This window comes from Astyanax mexicanus, chromosome 8 (assembly GCF_023375975.1).
Source record: "Astyanax mexicanus isolate ESR-SI-001 chromosome 8, AstMex3_surface, whole genome shotgun sequence".
NCBI lineage: Eukaryota > Metazoa > Chordata > Actinopteri > Characiformes > Acestrorhamphidae > Astyanax > Astyanax mexicanus.
The window spans coordinates 29793835-29812210 of record NC_064415.1 but is presented as its reverse complement, the minus strand read 5'-3'; the positions used below and the strand labels follow the sequence as shown (position 1 = coordinate 29812210).

General features: G+C 38.5%; 1 protein-coding gene across 1 annotated transcript; it reads left to right on the top strand.

Moving 5' to 3' along the window:
* Window positions 1-666: 666 nt before the first annotated feature.
* Window positions 667-18137, top strand: ntn4 (netrin 4). The gene is made up of 10 exons (XM_007255750.4): window positions 667-1287; window positions 3377-3852; window positions 4925-5194; window positions 7920-8046; window positions 9118-9303; window positions 12977-13166; window positions 14404-14471; window positions 14629-14697; window positions 16333-16506; window positions 17027-18137. The coding sequence occupies exons 1-10, from the start codon at window positions 1224-1226 to the stop codon at window positions 17158-17160; spliced, it is 1758 nt and encodes a 585-aa protein (XP_007255812.2). The 5' UTR covers window positions 667-1223; the 3' UTR covers window positions 17161-18137.
* Window positions 18138-18376: the final 239 nt, after the last annotated feature.

The window sequence follows — 18376 nt, the reverse complement described above, 5'->3', positions numbered from 1 at the left end:
TATCTGAGGTAGTAACTAAGTTGTTGTTAGGCAGTTGCAACACCAAGTTAATTCAACTGTTTGTTTTTAGGTGGCTGCTATGGAAACTATGGTGTTGCTGGGTTGTTAGTATCCATCTGAGATAGTTTGTAAGATATTACAAGGCAGTGGCTAAGGTATTTAAGGAGGTTCCTTTGGTGTTGATAAGTGGTTGCTGGGTTGTTGGTATAATATCTGAGATAGTTTGCAAGGTATTACTAGGCGGCGGCTAAGGTATTTCAGGTGGTTGCTAAAGTATCGCTTAAGTGGTTGATAGACGGGCGATCATATCTGAGGTGGTTACTAAGGTGTTGTTAGAAAGGTGCAACACCATGTTATTCGAAGTGTATGCTAAAGTGTTGCTAATTGCTCGATAGGTGGTTGATAATGTGTTGCTAGGAAGTTGCTAAGGTGTTCCCCCTGGTTGCGCGCCAAAAAGCACAAGCAAACTAATTGGGTGGCAAACTATATGGGTGGTTGTACACAAGCAAATGTATGATATGGGCCCCTTTAACACAGAACACAGACTGTAAAAAAAACACTGCGTGCAGGGGGCGGGGCTTAAGTTCCCGGACCTGTCAGTCACACAAACTCTTCTAGAGATTTCAGCGGGAGCGTGGAGGCGCGCGTGTCTGAGAGAGAGAAAGAAAGAAAGAAAGAAAGAAAGAAAGAAAGAAAGAAAGAAAGAGAGAAAGAGACAGAGAGAGAGAGAGCTAAAGTGAGAGAGAAAAAGAGGGAGAAATAGAGAGACATAAAGAGAGAGAGGTCTGAGGACAGGGAGAGAGAGGTAGAGAGAGAGCTAAAGAGAGAGAAAGAGAGAGAGAGAAAGAGTAGAGGAGGGCTAAAGAGAAAGAGAGGAAGAGAGAGAGAGAGAGAGAGAGAGAGAGAGAGAGAGAGAGAGAGAGAGAGAGAGAGGCGGAAATAATGCGAGACTGAAAGCGAGAGTGGGACCGTAAGCAAATGGCCAAATGGCTGCTGGAGCTCGGCAGGTGAGCGGCGCGTGTTCGTCAGGGCTGGGAGAGGCAGTGAGCTGCACCTGGCCGCCCCACGCGCAGGAGGTCGTGCTTCTACTTGCCGCGTGACAGAGCAGCTCTGGCGCAGCTCTGGAGGAACCTGGCGCTTGTTTTGGACAGCAGAGCTCGCGCGGTTTCGGAGGGATAAGTTACAGATAAGGAGAAGTTTAGGCTGGAGAGCCTGGGGAGGAAATGATGGAGCGATGGACTGTGTTTTTCATGCTGGTGTGTGGGGGTCCGCAGCTGGTGCGTTCAGGTCAGTGTTTCTGTGTAGAGCAGCAGGTGTGAACAAAAAACACCATGACACTGTAAAACACACACACATACACTCACACATGCAGAACATAGCGTTTCTGCTGAGATTAGTTATAGGTATAATCATAATATGTAAGCAGTGTGTACTGTATACTACATCACTGTGTAATTATGGTGATACTAATTTACAGGTATTCAGTATAGTGTAGTAGCTGTTTAATTAGACACACAGAAAAAGATTTACTGAAGGAAAATTTATTAACTTTGTATTTATATCATCCTAAACTCTATAAACACATTTGAAGCGTCCTTCATCTAACATACACTGCAGTTTAATGTCAGGTCCTAGATACTGAGGATGCACCCAGGGACTCCTGTGTAGTTTTTTGTATATTTATTGCAGAGTAGCATCACAAGAAAACGCAGCATCTCGGTTCTGATACATCAGCTTACTGATCGATATCACCCTAGGAGTGATAAGGGAAAGGAGTGCTATCTACCCTCCCAGAGAGAGCAGTGCCAACTGTGCACTCTCAGGGCTCTGGCAGCTGATGGCAAGCTGCATTACTGGGATTCAAACCAGCGATCTCCTGATCATAATGGCAGCGCTTTAGACAACTGGACTAATCAACGCCCCCCACAACTATAGTTTCTTAATTTGTAAACACACAGTACCATCTAAAGTGATTAAAACAGTAATTTGATTAATCAAATTAATTTAGATTAACTTCCCAGCCCTAATATATTATGCTCAATATTTTTCGTACTTTTTTTAAACATGTCTGATATTTCAGTATACTTTATTTACAGCAGTCACTGACTTGCAGAAATGACAAAGTTGACTTTTTTTTTTTTTTTTTACAAAAATTTGTATACCAACTGTTAACCTATGGTATCCCAGGGACACCATAAGTATCTAACACTAATTATTTGATCTCCAGTGATGCTAAAGCTAGCCATAGCAGTAAGTACCACTCTCTCTTGTCAATCAAAGTGATGCTAACCAGCACGGCTATCTGCTAGCTGATATACCCCAACTTAGGGTGCTCCTCCAAGCATGTTTAGCTGTGTTAGTGGCAGTTTCAAAAGATGCTGATGGCTGGTATTATATGACTTTGAAGAAGCGCATTCTAGCCTTTGCCTCTCAGCACTGTCAGAACTAAAAACTAAACTATAACTGGCTTAGAAATTGGGTTAAAATGATAGTTAAAAGATAATGGTGAAGAAAAATCAGTGGGCTTTTGTCTTTGATGAGATACACCCCTTTCAGAGATTACAGACTAACATGTTAGATAATGAAGCTCATTATTTTCTACATGAGGTATATTCTCCTAAGTGAATATGATATATGATATGGAAACATGTCAGTTTGTCAGAGAAATATATTATTAGGGTTTCTGAACCTAACTAACATAAGCTCAAGGAGTTAGAGCTGCCTACTCAGGCACATTCTTAACATTGCTTCCTTGGGGAGACATTCCTGTTAAGGCAATTGTGTTAAAGAGTAAATGTTTATGCTTACTCTCAAATATGAGCAAAACATTGTCAATATAACCTTATTTTAATAATTTATTATAATGTCTGTTTGCCTCATATATTTTCCACATCATTCTTGGGTTTAATAAATCGAAAATTATTCAGAATCAAAAATAATCATTTAGTGACGAAATCTTGCCTATAGGGGTTATTGTAATCATTAATATTACTTATATTTTATGTTAATACCCAATAAAATTATTAATTAGTCAATACTGTCCATAATAATTTCAATTAATTGTGATGTTGATATCACCCAGCATTACCATCATACCAAATAGTAAGTAATAAATAATAAGTAGTGATCTTTGTATTCAAGCTTAACCAACTCACATCCCACCGCTAGTCTTTAATTGGGCATAATGGATATCATGGATATGATGCTCATCATCATATCATTGTAATCAACTTTTTTTCTCTTTAACATAACTGACTGAGCTCATGCACATTCAAACAAGCTTGTCCTCAGTCTGAGTGAGTTTGTTAAGTAAAATGTACAGGACAAAAAATGTTATTCATGTGTGCGCTATAATGTGTTTGTATGTGTGTATTAGGCTGTGAGAATCGAGTGTGTAATCCTCGCATGGGTAACCTGGCTGTGGGGAGGCACCTGCGCGCCAACACCCACTGTGGCTCCACTTCAGCCGAGCACTTCTGTAACTACGATGAAGGGAGCTGTGTGCCCCGGTGTGGGGTGTGTGACCCCGCAGTGACTGAACAGACTCACCCGCCCAGTGCGATGACAGACTCGCCCTTCAGACGCCCGCCCACCTGGTGGCAGTCTGCCCAAGGTGTTGCCACAGAGATTCTGCAGCTAGATCTTGAGGTGGAGTTTTACTTCACTCACCTGATCATAATCTTTCGCTCGCCCCGGCCGGCCGCCATGTCACTGGAACGTTCACAGGATTTTGGTAAGACGTGGAGCACACTGCGCCTGTACGCCCAAAACTGCAGTGGACAGTTTGGGATTGAGGACGGCCATGGATGCACAGAGAAGTACTCATCAGCACGGCCGTGCAGTGGTGGAGAGGTACAATTAAGTTAAAATAAACATGTGAACTGGTATAATAAGAGTTTGTTTAGAGCAGTGTCAGTTGCTTACATTGTTTATTTGAAGAAAAATAAAGTAGAGTAAAGAGCCCCCACATAGTGTATAGTGTATAGTCTTATACCAATAAATAGTTTCTTAAAACATACACTCTATCTACACTATGTGCAATTCATGAGAAACATGTATTTATCTAATCAGCCAATCTTGGCTCTCTCTGGGCCAGACAGGGTGGTTTGGATATTTATAAATCTGCTGATCAACTGGGATTTTTAGCACAGCATTCTCTTATTTAATTGAATTTACTCAGATTTTTTAATAAAGAAAAAACATCTCGGTTCTGCAGCTAGAAATGCTTTGTTGATGTGAGAGGTCAGTGGAAAGACCAGACTGGTTGGAGCTGACAGAAAGGCTACAGTAAACCATAAAAACACTCTGTACAGTTGAGTTGAGAGAAAAAAGCATCTCAGAGTGCAGAACACAACCAACCTTGGTGTAGATTGGCAACGACAGTAGAAGACCACTTTTGTCAGCCAAGAACAGAAAGTTGAGACTGCAATGGTACAAGATCACCAGAAGTGGATAGTTGAAGACTAAAAAATGTTGTCTGGTCTGATGAGAAATACAGAATGGTAGAATCAGAATCTGAGAGCATTTATGTACCCATCGATGGCTACCCACCACGCCAGGTATGTGTGCTCACTGCACTGCACTCCATTTGTATGTCTAACGTAGCTGAATCTAATAGTGTGTCTTTGGGATGCGGTAGAATGAAAGATTCACAGCTTGAACAAGCACCTGAAAAATAGACTGAAAAATTTTCTCATTAAGAATCAAGTATTAAAAAAAGGATAACTCTATTCAGTACTAGTATAGAGTTCCTAATAAATTAATAGAGTGCTTTATTCAGTGGGTGTACATTAAAACCAAGAGTTTTTAGTGATGATATATGGCTGATCTATGGATTAGCTGATATGACTACAATGTAATTATGATGACAACTTAATTACTATTACTACTATTACTAATGTGTCTATTTTTTATGAATCTGTAGGTCATTTACCGTGCTCTCTTATCTTGGGAGAAGTTAGAACCCTACGGCATTGAAGCCCGTGCCCAACTGGGTCTTACCAACCTGCGAGTCCGCCTCCTGCAGCCACAGAAGTGCCCGTGCCAGCTGAAAGAGGGCAGTGCCAACCTCCCCACAGCACCCTATGGCATCTACGACCTGATCCTGAAGGGGGCCTGCCTGTGCCATGGCCATTCTGATCAGTGCGTGCCTGCCAACGGCTACCAGCCCACACGGCATCGCGCCCACCACGTGGTGAGGGCTCCAAATGCACACAGTGTACAAAGTCTTATCACTTCATCACTGGCAGGTATCAAATTCCTTCTCTGTGCAAGAAGGCCCAGAATGGCTGTTTGGCACAGTGTAGCGTACCTTGACCTGAATTTCGGGTCGGGTGCTTTCAGGCCACTGGCTGGACATGAGATAAGCACTGGATATGATGGAGTGTGATCATTTAAAGACACTTACTTCACCTCCAACCTGGCAGGTTAGCTTACTGCAGGAAACAGCTAGTAGACTTGCAGTGCTAAATAAATGTTAGTGCTGTGTTAGCGAATTGTGTGTGTTTGCTCATGAATGACTAACCCATATTTAATGAGAAAGTGTGTTCACTGTTCTGAAAGACTGCATTCTGATGTTTTGTGTTGTTTGCCTCCACTTGGGTGTTTCTCTTGCACTCCCTGTCCTTTTCTGCCTTCCCCTCTCTTCCCCCTCCTCCTGTTTGACTCTGTGGATTACAGAAGCAGTGTAAGCAGTTTGTTATGCAGCATGCCCCCCTCTGTGGTGACATTACTGTAAACCCAGACTCTTGATAGCAGGGCCGAGATTACATGGCAGATAGGAAAGGCAAACATGAAGGCAGCAAGGAGGGAGGCACGTCGGGGTCGCGGGCGCAGAGGAAAAAGTGCAGAGAGAACAGAAAGAGCCTAATTGCACGCCACTTTCCCCTAATCCCACCCTCCTGTTGTTTGCCCCCTGTAATCAGACAGTAATGGCAATTAGTGACACACATACACACACAAACACACACACACACACACACATGCACAAACATGCAAGCAGTGTACACAGGAAGGGTCAGACCATTTGTAATGAAAGTCCAGACAAAACACAAACACACGGGCACGCACTTATATGAGCACACACTCCTACATCATAGACATCCAGATAAGGATGAATACACAGTCTGTCCTTCTGCACTTTCACTCACATACACACACCCTTACACCCACAGACACATATCAACACACACACACACGCACAGCCTCCGTAGGAATGTTTGGATTAGCAAGGAATGTGCTATGCGTGTGTGTGTGTGTGTTTATTATTTTCATCTATATAATCATAATGATGATGATTATGAAGATGTTACGCTGCCACAGGGGTTGTCACAATACCAGGAGTTTGATTATTCAATAACAATATACTGAGTGTTGTATTAAGATACTCAATACCAAACAATACTGTGGCAAAAATTCAAGAACACTTCTTACTGTCTGAAGACCTAGGGCTAATTTGCTGGACATGATTAAAGGGGCCCTAGGAAGGAAAACTGTAATTAACTTGTCTTGGTTAAATAATGAGAGTTCAGTAAACCTCAAGCATGGTTGTCCCTTCATTGAGAAGAAAATTCTGAGATGTAAAAGAGATGTAACATGAGCCAATTACAAAACTCCACAACTGATACATAACAAATTTAGCTTGTTTTATTTTTGACACCTAAATTATACACCCAGCCCACTAGTGTAAGCCCTGCTAGCAATGTTAGCTAGCTAAGAAAGAAAATTCAATGGCCACTGCATGGAAAGTCTGTTTCATTATTGTGCTGCATTAACATTGGGGAGCAGCACATAACCACCATACTCTGCTAAGTCAGCAACACAGCAGAAAGGGAAGTGAGTGGATATCTGTGCTAGGCTTAAAGCTAACCCAAGCTGACTGGCTTTACCATCTATTCAGCTGGCTTACCACACTGATAAGATAATGACATTTTAATAACAGTACATCTGGTAAAACTAGTGCTATAAAGTGTTGTGTTGCTTTTGTGTAAACTGTTGCTTTGAGTAAATCAATAAAGTAATACAATAGCAGCCCTCTAGGGTAAATAGGTGTATAAAACCATATATGGCCATTTCTCACTCCAATCACAAGTCTCAATATTATTTTCAATCTGATTAGTCTAAGTTACACTTTTTAAAATCTTATTTAATTTTTTTTTTATTTACATGACTAATTACCCAACCCACTCATTAGGACTCCCCCTATCACTAGTGATGCCCCAACACCAGGAGGGTGAAGACTAGCACATTCCTCCTCCGGTACATTTAAACTCAGCCAATGCCTCTTTTTAAACTGCTGCTGATGCAGCATTGCAGAGCAGCATCACAACACACTCAGAGGAAAGCGCAGCGACTCGGTTCCAATACATCAGCTCACAGACGCCTTGTGCTGATCAACATCACCCTTTGGAGTAATGTGGGGAGAGAGCACCATCTACCCACCCAGAGAGAGCAAGGCCAATTGTACTCTCTCAGAGCTCCAGTAGCCGATTGCAAGCTGCATGAACAGGATTCAAACCAACAAACTTCCGATCATAGAGGCAGAGTTACACTTTTATTTGAGAATGATTGTCTATAATTAGGCCTGTCTCCGTAATTACAACACTGACCTGTTGTACAATACATGGACATCATCTCAATATTTTTTTTACTTTAGTTACACTGTTTATGTCTTTTATTGTGCACGTTTAGTAAACATCCTCAGTGCAGGCTAGAAAAAGTAAGTGATCTCTTGCCTTAAATAACAGTCAGATCATCTTTAATCAGTAACTAACACAGTGAATCTTTAGGTAAGGGTTAATTTATTTTGGTAAATAGCTGGATGCTGAATGTACAGATTAAATAATGCCCTTTACTCAACAACACACTGACGGCTGTTTTCAGATATGATGGAACGTTTGATTGTATTGTCTGTATCTCAGGTGCACGGCAAGTGTGTGTGTCGACATCACACGAGAGGAGACCACTGTGAGAGATGTGATCATCTGTATAATGACCGACCCTGGAAACCAGCCAACAGCCTAACTGGAGACGCTCACCAGTGTGCTAGTGAGATTCTTAATTTATTTAAATATCATACTGCTCTCTCTTTCGTTTTTTTCTTTCTTTCTTTTTTTCGTTCTTTCTTATATATTTAGCATTATGTTTTAATTTATCTTTTTCATTCTTTCGCTTTCTTTTCTTTATACATTTTTGTCTTTATTTCTCTTTTTCACTCTTTTAGTTTTGTCCACTTATGACTTGCTCATTCTTTTCAGTTTCTTTGTTTTTCCTCATTCATTTTTTAGTTCATCCTTTCATCATTTTTGACATCTCTGTTTCTTTCTTTTTCTGTTGAACCTTGAATCAAATTTAACTTTTTTTAAAACTTTATTATTATCATCGTTCTTTATTGTTCTGTTGCACTTTCAGTTTTTTTTTCAGTTTTCTCTTTGTGTCTTACATTTATCTGTTTCTTCATTACAATAAGGGTACATTAATTACCAGTACTTACGACAGATTGTCCCTAATTAATAACTAATTATTCATTAATACTAGATTAAAAACTATATGACAGTTATGACAATAGTCATAGGGACAGATTTTTCCTAAATAATAACTAATTATTAATTAATACTAGATAAAAACTGTGACAGTAATGACAATAGTCATAGGGACAGATTTTCCTAATTAATAACTAATTATTAATTAATACTAGATAAAAATTATATGCCAGTTATGACTAGTCATATGCATTCAAATTCAGTCATGTTTAATAATGTCTTAATTAGTGTTCATTTTTAGTTTACCATTGAAATATTACTTAACTATTAACTAACTATTTTTTTTTCTGTCTGTTAACTGTGACCCTTACAGTAAAGTGTTATCCTATCATTGAATCGTTTATTCTCTTTTTCTTTTCTTTTCTTTTCTTTCTTTTTCTTTAGCTCTCTTCATTTTCTTTAACTACATCTTTCTTTTTTTCTCACGTAGAGTGCCTTAATCAGTCATTATGCCAATTGATTTGTTTTTTAGAAGAGTGCAACATTTATTTCCTCGTTAGAACTAGCTACTATATACTGTACTTGTGTGTATTTGTGTATGTAAATACTGTGTGTGTGTGTGTGTGTATGTGTCCAGAGTGTAAGTGTAACGAGCATGCAGAGAGCTGTCACTTTGACGTGAGTGTGTGGCTACGCTCTGGTCAGCGCAGTGGGGGGGTGTGTCACTGCATTCACAACACGGAGGGGCAACACTGCCAACAATGCCAGAAAGGCTTCTACAGACATCCTCACAGACCACTGACCGCTGCGGACTCCTGCACACGTAAGACACACACACACTTACATATTTAGAACTTAATTAATTTTATAGCAATAAGGCATTATGGTTGTGTTGGAATTCTTGCGAAAGTGTAGTGGGTAAATGTTGTGTGTGTATATGTGTATGTATGTGTGTGTGTATGTGTGTCGTGGAGTTGCTGGAAGCTGTTAATCTCTCCTTTTGAAAAGCTGCTTAAATGGTTTAAAGGGAAATCTGTCTTTTTTTTTCTCTGCTTCCTTTTCTGATCTCCTTTTTTGTTTCTGACACCCATTCAGTGCTGACTGTGTGTGTGTGCGCGTGTGTGTCTGAATGTTTAAATATTTATTTATGGAGTTTGGCCAGTATGATGTCAAAGTTCAGGAACTCTACCTTTTTGCAAATATATTAGCGCACACACACACGCAGGGCTGTTTGGCAAGGAGCACTATTCCAGCTCGGAATGCTGATAGCTCTTATAACGAGCTGAGACACGCAGAATAACAAGAGTACTGATGGGCCTTTGGCTGCGAATGGATGTGTGTGTGTGGAGGGATAGCAGACAGATTAATCATCACGTACATTGACACACTACTCATTGACACAATACCTTACTTCATAGCCAGCGCATCAATCTCATCTGGACAGCTTTGAAAATGTTTTTTCCGCAGTGTGTTTATGTACATGGAGACCTCTCTTACCCACATTCATGATCTTGCCTGTGTGAATGTTTTTGTAATAATTTTGGTGCTGCTGGTGAATTCTGCTGGTAGTGAGCAACATTTGTGCTATTAAAGTCAGATAATGTATTTCAGAGCCTAGATTGATCTACCTTTAAGGTCATATACAGCCCTGGAAAAAAATAAAAAAATAAAAATTATAAGCTTCTTTGATTTTACCAAATTGAAAACCTCTGGAATATAATCAAGAGGAAGGTCAAACCAAGCTGACCTAGGACCTTTTGTACCTGCAGTGGCATAGAGTAATCCAAAAGCAGTGTGTAAGACTGGTGGAGGAGAACATGCCAAGATGCATTAAAAAACAGGGTTATTCCACCAAATGTTGGTTTCTGAACTCTTAAAACTTAAAAGTCTTAAAACTCTTAAAACTCTTGTTTTCTTTTAATTATCTGAGGTCTGAAAGCTCTGCAACTTTTTTGTTATTTCAGACATTTCTCTTTTTTTGCAAATAAGTGCTCTAAAAATATTTGTATTTGGGAGAAATGTTGTCCGTAGTTCATAGAATAAAACAACAATGTTCATTTTACTTAAAAATCTACCTATAAATAACAAAATCAGATAAACTGATTTAGAAACTGAAGGGTTTTTATTTTTTTTCCCAGAGCTGTGTTTCTGGAAATTTCCAAAATATAATTTATCATTCCAGAGTCAGTTCACAAATAAAGTGGCATCTTTTATATCATATGTGATTATGGGTCTGGCAGACTTTAAATTTGCCAAACCACCTGAATGTTCAATAGCAATAATGGAACATTGTACACTCTGAATTTTTTTAGACGGTGTTCACAATAGAAATGCTATATTTTAATGCCTGAACCTCATCCCAAATAACAAAAAATGTTTTGAGTTTAATTGTATGGTGCTGCTTTTCTGCCTTCTATTCTGAATAACTTGCAGACATTTAAGAGACAATGAATTTTAGATTGTTTCCAGAATTTATACACTTTACATATAATCTACAGCAATTTACACTTTATTGAGTTAAAGAGGGTGGTGAATGTAGTATTAGGAGTTCTATTCTTGTATATCAGTAGTGGGCCAGCCCTGACAGGAAATAGAACACCAGAAATGTTACCCACTATGCTACAATCATTCAGGTAGCTTGTTAATGATGCATTGCATAGGTGTTAGTCAGCAGCACTAACGGTACGTGTCCATTAGCACTTTTCTTCAACGCATTGCACCGTGCCGGATCTCCTAGTTCTCCGTGCGGGTGTGTCTGTGATTTTTTTTTATTATGTCAATATATTTTTTTAATATTTAATAATACAGTTTTATTGATTTAATATTGTAACAAAACAGGCTTGGAATAGGCAATGTCAATTTTGAGTTTAACATTTTGAATCAGCCTCAATCTAATCTTTCATTTTTGAAATCCAGATACTGATACTTTTATCTTATTTTCTTTATCTTAGTTTTAAAGACACTTGTTCTGTGTGTGTGTGTGTGTGAGAGTGTGTGTGTGTGTGTGTGTGTGTGTGAGAGAGAGAGAATAGGATGTGTTGAGGCGAAATGGCAAATGGACATATACCACAGGCTGTTGAAGCAAGTCATCCCAAAAAATGCATCAACTTTGTACAGATGAAAATGAGATGACGAACTTAGCTGTAATGCTGGACTCTGTCCTAGGTTTTGAATCAAGCTTGAATCACACATTGTAAATAATACCCTAAGATTGCCTTCTTTCATCTTAGTAACATTGTCAGATTTTGGCCTGAAGTTGACTCATGCGTTGGTGATCGTCTGCCAAACAGCTGACACAAACGAATGATCTGACGAATTATCATATTACACTTATTAGCTGCCAGTTTCTTTTAGGGGAAATGTAAAAAAATCCCATAATTTTTTTGAAAGAACATCATGGTCTAGAATGGTTGTAGTACAGAAGTATTGTGTCTATAGAATAATCCTTCTGAGAAAGATAATCACAAACCTATTGGCACCATGCCTAATATCAAGCGTGGGATAGAGGGCTATGAAGCCTCCCAGGATGGAACATTGGATGAAGTCTTGTTTTGATTCAATTGATTTAGCAACAAACTGTCAATATATATGTAGAGCTCATGAGATACTTTATCAGCAGTATTTGGGCATTGTCCTGCTGGAATTGTGCACTGGAGTGTGTTTTCAGAAAAGGTTGAGCCACTTGTTGCAGGACCTTATTAACGTAATGTTGGGCCCTTTTGGTGAACGGTTTATCTTGATCAGTCCTTGGTGCCCCAACACACAGATTCATTGGTTATCTCCACTAGGACAAACGAGGGACTAGTTATTCTGATACCACCCTGTCAGTTGATTCCTTATGTCTGAAGTTGTTTTTTTATATTGAGTGTATATGATATTATAACCATTATTCTCAACAATAAGGATTGTTTACAATACCACAACAGATCAGTTGCAAGTAAACATAAATACAGTAAACAGGATTTTTAAAGACAGTAGTTGCAGGAGTCCTGAGAGAGCACAATTGGCCTTGTTCTCTCTGGGTGGGTAGATGGCGCTCTTTCCCCTCATCATTCCCAGGGAGAGGCGATCAGCACAAGATGTCTGTGAGCTGATGTATCGGAACCGAGTCGCTGCGCTTTCCTCCCAGCATGCTGTGATGCTACTCGCCAATGCTGCATTAGCAGCTGTTTGAAAAGAGGTGGTGGCTTCACATGTGTCGGAGGAGGCGTGTGCTAGTCTTCACCCTCCTTGTGTTGTGGCATCACTAGTTATAGGAGATATACAGCTGAGTATCAGCTAAATGGGTTGGACAGTTGGCCTAGCTAAATTGAGGGAAAAATGGGAGAAGATTAGAAATTTATTTTTTATATGTGTTTTGTATTTATTATAATTATAGTGATTAATACAGTAAGTAAGCACTTACTGACCAAATAAGGAGATTTTTAATTACAATTTTAATGGATCCCTTTTGTACAGTACTTTATGTGCATATTTTCTATCTCTTTTTATTGCAGCTTGTACATGCCATCCACTTGGCTCAGTGAACTGTGATTCCAGTAATGGTGACTGTACCTGTAAGCCGGGTGTAGCCAGTCCACATTGTGACCAGTGCATGCCTGGATACTGGGGTTTCGGCGACTATGGCTGCAGACCCTGCCACTGCGCAGGTGACTGTGATCCCTACACTGGGGACTGCATGACTGGGTGAGTGATTGTATGCGTTTGTTGTATGTGAATAACTCAAAAAACTTAGGACCACTAGTAATTAAAGCTTTTAACATTGTGTAAAAATCATTGCTTCTTACTTCTAGGCTCACAATACACGTGGGAAGTGTAATTCATGCATTAAGCCACCTCTAAAGGACACACTTTACACGTGCATTACTGGGCAAGCTAAAAGATACAGAATCAAGTAAAGGAAGTATGTAGATTGAGGTGATAGTGTAATATTAAAGGGGTTTACACAAATGTGACTTGAGTCACAGTTAATGAGAGCATTACCCTACCTACTTTATCAAAGTTACTTAGTGCAGATTGCATGCAGAATAAAAAAGAGGATGTTTTCTCTATTACACATGACTGAAGTAATATAAATAAAATTAAATATCATTTCATTACTTTTAATAAAATAAGCACTACATATACTGCAGATCTGAATGAGGGAAATTGTTAAAAATGAGAGTTGATGTGTGCAGGCAGGTGGAATGTGCACAGTATTATTAACCAAATGAATAAAGCTAACTAACTAAATATGTAAATAAAGAAAATCCATAAAGAGAATCAACAAAGATACAAAGCTAAGTTAAATCATTGTGGCTGATCTGAATCACTACGTAAATCATAGATTTTGTACCCAGGTATCCTGGAATAACTGTACCTGGTCAGTAAAGGATTGCCATCTTTGATTTGCTGTGCTCCCAAATGTATTAACCGCCTACAACAAAAGTCTTTTTTGTGAGATATTGTAAATCTGAGATTTTCCAGATTAAGATGCAAAACTTCTATTACAAATATGGAGTATGTGAGAGGCTGGGTTTGTTTTCATTATTATGATATAAATCTACATGCTAAAAGATTTATACACCTTGACACTGCAAGAGGGGAATCTCTAAGGGAAGTATTCTCCCCCGGTATCCTGAAAACATTTCGTAATTTTTCACAGCTAATTCCGTAAGAACAGAGAAAAGTGCAGCAACCCAGCTCTGAAACATCAGCTAACAGATGCCTGTGCTGACCATCACAATAGGAGTGATGTGAGGAGAGGGTGCCATCAACTCACGCAGAGAGAGCAATTCCAATTGTGCTATCCCGAGCGAATGATTCCTCAGATCATAGTGACAGCACTGCTATGTACCTTTATGTCAGCTTTTATTTTTGTTGTGATGTGGATTAGCCCCAATTAATGCAGATTTAACACATGGATGTGTGTGTGTATCTGCAGGTCAGATGTTGATCAGAACAACACTTTGTTTCGAGTGGAAGAACTGTTTTCAGCCCTTACTGTTCCAGGTAAGTAACGTATCTTATTTCCCTGCAGTCTGATTTGTTTGGATAGGAAATGTTCCACTTAAATGTCAAATCATGTTATCAGATTGTCTTGACAACGACTATCCAAGACATGAATGACAGTAAAAATGATAATTGTTGTTTTTGATCTTCCCTGCAGAGAAATGTGTGTGTAAACAGCAGTCCCTTGGAAACAGCAAACTCTTCTGCAGTAGAAAGTATACTTACGGTTAGTACCAGAACTTTTTCCCCCAGGCTGTGACTCACTACAACACGAACACACAGACACACTCCTGCACTTATCGTTATAATGGCATCATTCTACGGTCAAACCCTCTGCCACTGAATGATGCGATCTGATTCCTGGTCTCCATGGCCTTGTCCCTGTTCAGGCAGGCATGAGGACATTTCAAACATGTGATTGTGTTCTAGTGAATAATCACCATATAAGCATGACCCGGTGTGACTAACAGAGGATTATGCAATTACACAGGAAGGAACATAATGGCTTTATTTAAATGTTTAAAGGAGTTGTTTTGTCTTGGCTGATCTTGCTAACGTAAAATTGATTGAAATTGATTAAACCTCACCAAATGGAATCATGCAAACTGATCCCATAATTTAAATCAAGCTGTAGTTTAGTGTAGTGTCAAGTAGACTTCTCTTTTGGTGTGCAACAGGACATGATCATCATTATCACATATGTTTCACATACAGCTCTGGAAAAAAATAAGAGACCAGTTTCTGAATCAGTTTCTCCGATTTTGCTATGTATAGGTATATGTCAAATGAACACTGTTGTTTTATTCTATAAACTACAGACAACATTTCCCCCTAATTCCAAATAAAAATATTGGCATTTAGAGCATTTATTTGCAGAAAATGCGAAATGACTGAAATAACAAAAAAAGATGCAGAGCTTTCAAACCTCAAATAATACAAAGAAAACAAGTTCATATTTCTAAAGTTTTAAGAGTTCAGAAATCAATATTTGGTAGAATAACCCTGGTTTTTAATCACAGTTTTCATGCATCTTAGTGCGTTCTCCTCCACCAGTCTTACACACTGCTTTTGTATAATTTTATGCAACTCCTGGTGCAAAAATTCAAGCAGTTCAGCTTTAATTGATGGCTTGTGATCATCCATCTTCCACTTGATTATACTCCAGAGGTTTTCATTTTGGTAAAATTAAGAAAAAATATCATATATAAGTGGTCTCTTATTTTTTTCCACAGCTGTATGTTCAGGATGAAAGATACCTTTACCCTCTTCTTATGTAGCCATGTCTGTGTAATGTGTGCAGCATGTGGTTTTACATTGACTTGCTGAGAACAGTCTTTGGCTTGGAACTTACAGTATCCATACTTTACAAAAATGATTTGCTCAAAACAGACTTAGCCTTTTATGGATACAGATTTTGTACCCAGTCATGATTACAATCGCCTTTTGGTATTATCTGTTTAAAATCCTAAATTTTTTAAAACTTATTACTAGCCCTACATTTCTTCTGTGCACCAGATTAGGGTTTATACTGCAGTGAAATAAAAATAATGCTGTGTTTTTATTTGCTTTTTCAAGTTATGCCAAGTCAATTAGCTTTCTTGTCAAAACTGCATATGTACATGACATACAAAGAATTGAGATTGTGTTACTCACAAATATGCAAAATTTGTCCCAACTTTTCTCATTTGGGGTTGTGTAGAAATGCATATGTATCACTTAAAATGTTAAAAACAGAATTATGTCTGTTTTTTTTTTTGCTAAGAAACTTACTTTAGACACTGATTAAGTGGATTTGAGATTTCCTTAAAATAACTATATTTGTTTAAGTTTTCACCAGAATCTTCTGTGTGTGTGTTTTCAGCCGTAAAGGTGAGAGTGTTAGCAGCACATGATAAAGGCTCTCATGCGGAGGTGGATGTGAAGGTACTGAAGGTGCTGTGGAGCAGCTCCCCCCTCAGGACCATAGGAGGTATTCTCACACTCTATCCTGAATCCTGGACCTCGCGGGGCTGTACCTGTCCTGTACTGTACCCAGGTGAGAACAATAAAACACACTCAGTGACAGGATGATGTTTCATATTACCACACTTAGTTTCTCTTTTCTTCTGTGCTGCCAGCCATTGCATACCATACAGTTCTATATGAAGTAAATGGTAACTGTAAATAATGGGCTTCTTTAAGAAAAGGTTTGGGAATAGTTAGGCTAAATAACTCTAACACACTAAATCAAACCACAGTGCATTGCATTAGTGCATTAGTGGATATTGTTTATTTTTTATATTTAGTTGTTAATTGCTTTAAAAATCACATAAATGGCAACCAATATATATGGTGTTAATACATTGAGTTTCATTCTAGAACCCTCTATATCCTTTACAAATAATTTACAATTATATAGCTTCTAACACTATGTAAATACTTAGTAAATGCTGACAGGACAATAGATTAAAATGTGTTTTGCAGCTAAAGCCTTTACGTAATTTCTATATAAAATTATAGTTGTTTGGTCAGTGCTGTAATTAGACTGTTCTGCGTATTCCTCTCTCTTGCTGTAGGGTTGGAGTATCTAGTTACTGGCCACAAGGATGCCAGAAAAGGTCGTCTTCTGGTCAACACCAAGAGTTTGGTAAAGCCATGGAAAACCAGTCTGAGCCGCAAAGTACTTCAGCTACGTAATAAGTGCAAATGACTGAGAGAAAAAGAGAGAAATCTACTTGTTTGAAATGAAAAGCTATAGCTACACTGGATTGGTCATTTCTGGATAAAACTGGTGCCCTGTCCTTAAACATGCTACTCTCAGGCTATGTTTAGACCTCCAACCCAAATAGTTGGCATTTTATCCTATGCAGTATGTGGTTTACAATCAGATTTGTACAATTGTGTTTCAGTCTGGATGCTCAAAATGGATTTCAAAATGTCTTTTGCACACTCATTTTAACTCACCTCATCAAATCCAGAATGATATAAGAACAGCAGCTACTGCTGCTGATATTTATACCACAGCAACCCATGCAGATACATTTATGATGTCCACAAATTTAATCTACAAACAACAGTGAGACAGTTATCTCAACAGATATGATTTGGGAAACAAATCCGTCTGAACACAGCCTCACAGGTCTTTAGCTCCGGGCCATGAATCCAGGCCTGGATTTTGGATTCACTGGTAGGTATGTCACTTGTTAGCCAATCAGATTAGTTAACCATCAGTGATTTCAAAATCCAGAACTGGAAACTGGATTCAGTCTCCAGAGTTGAGGCTTCTGCACATGATCAACCGTCAGCTAAAACCTGATGATGTGAATTGAGTGTATATATATATATGTGTGTGTGTTTTTATAAAAGAGAGCCAGAGACTGAAGATAAAGCAGTTGAAAATATTGCTACATTGTACAAAATGTATATCTACTGTTTTCTGTACATAATTTTGTAATGTATATGTGATAATAGTTTGTATCACTGGTTAGATTTGTATATAACATGCAGGTTGTACATACAAAATGTGAAAATATTTTTATTTTGAGAAAAGGAAAAGGAAACATAAAGATGGCCAAATGACAAATAAAAAGAAAGCCACGAGCAGCACTTCTTAATCTGAAATATCAATTAAAATGATCTGGTTTCCTAGAGGCGGATGTGCCCTTAATAAATGAATCCAACCAGAAATGTGTGTTTTTGTATTTTCTACCATATCATGAATGTGAAATGCACAATATAGTGTTTTTAAATCTCAATTTTTATACATGTTATATAGGTTGGAGCAGGAATGTTAGGTCCAACAATGCAGGCATTCATTTCACTTTGTTTAGATGTGTTTGTAAAATTATGTACATATGGAAGAGATACTGTAAGTAAAATATATAAGCTTCTCATAAGCTAAGGGAACTTTCAATATTTAACACAAT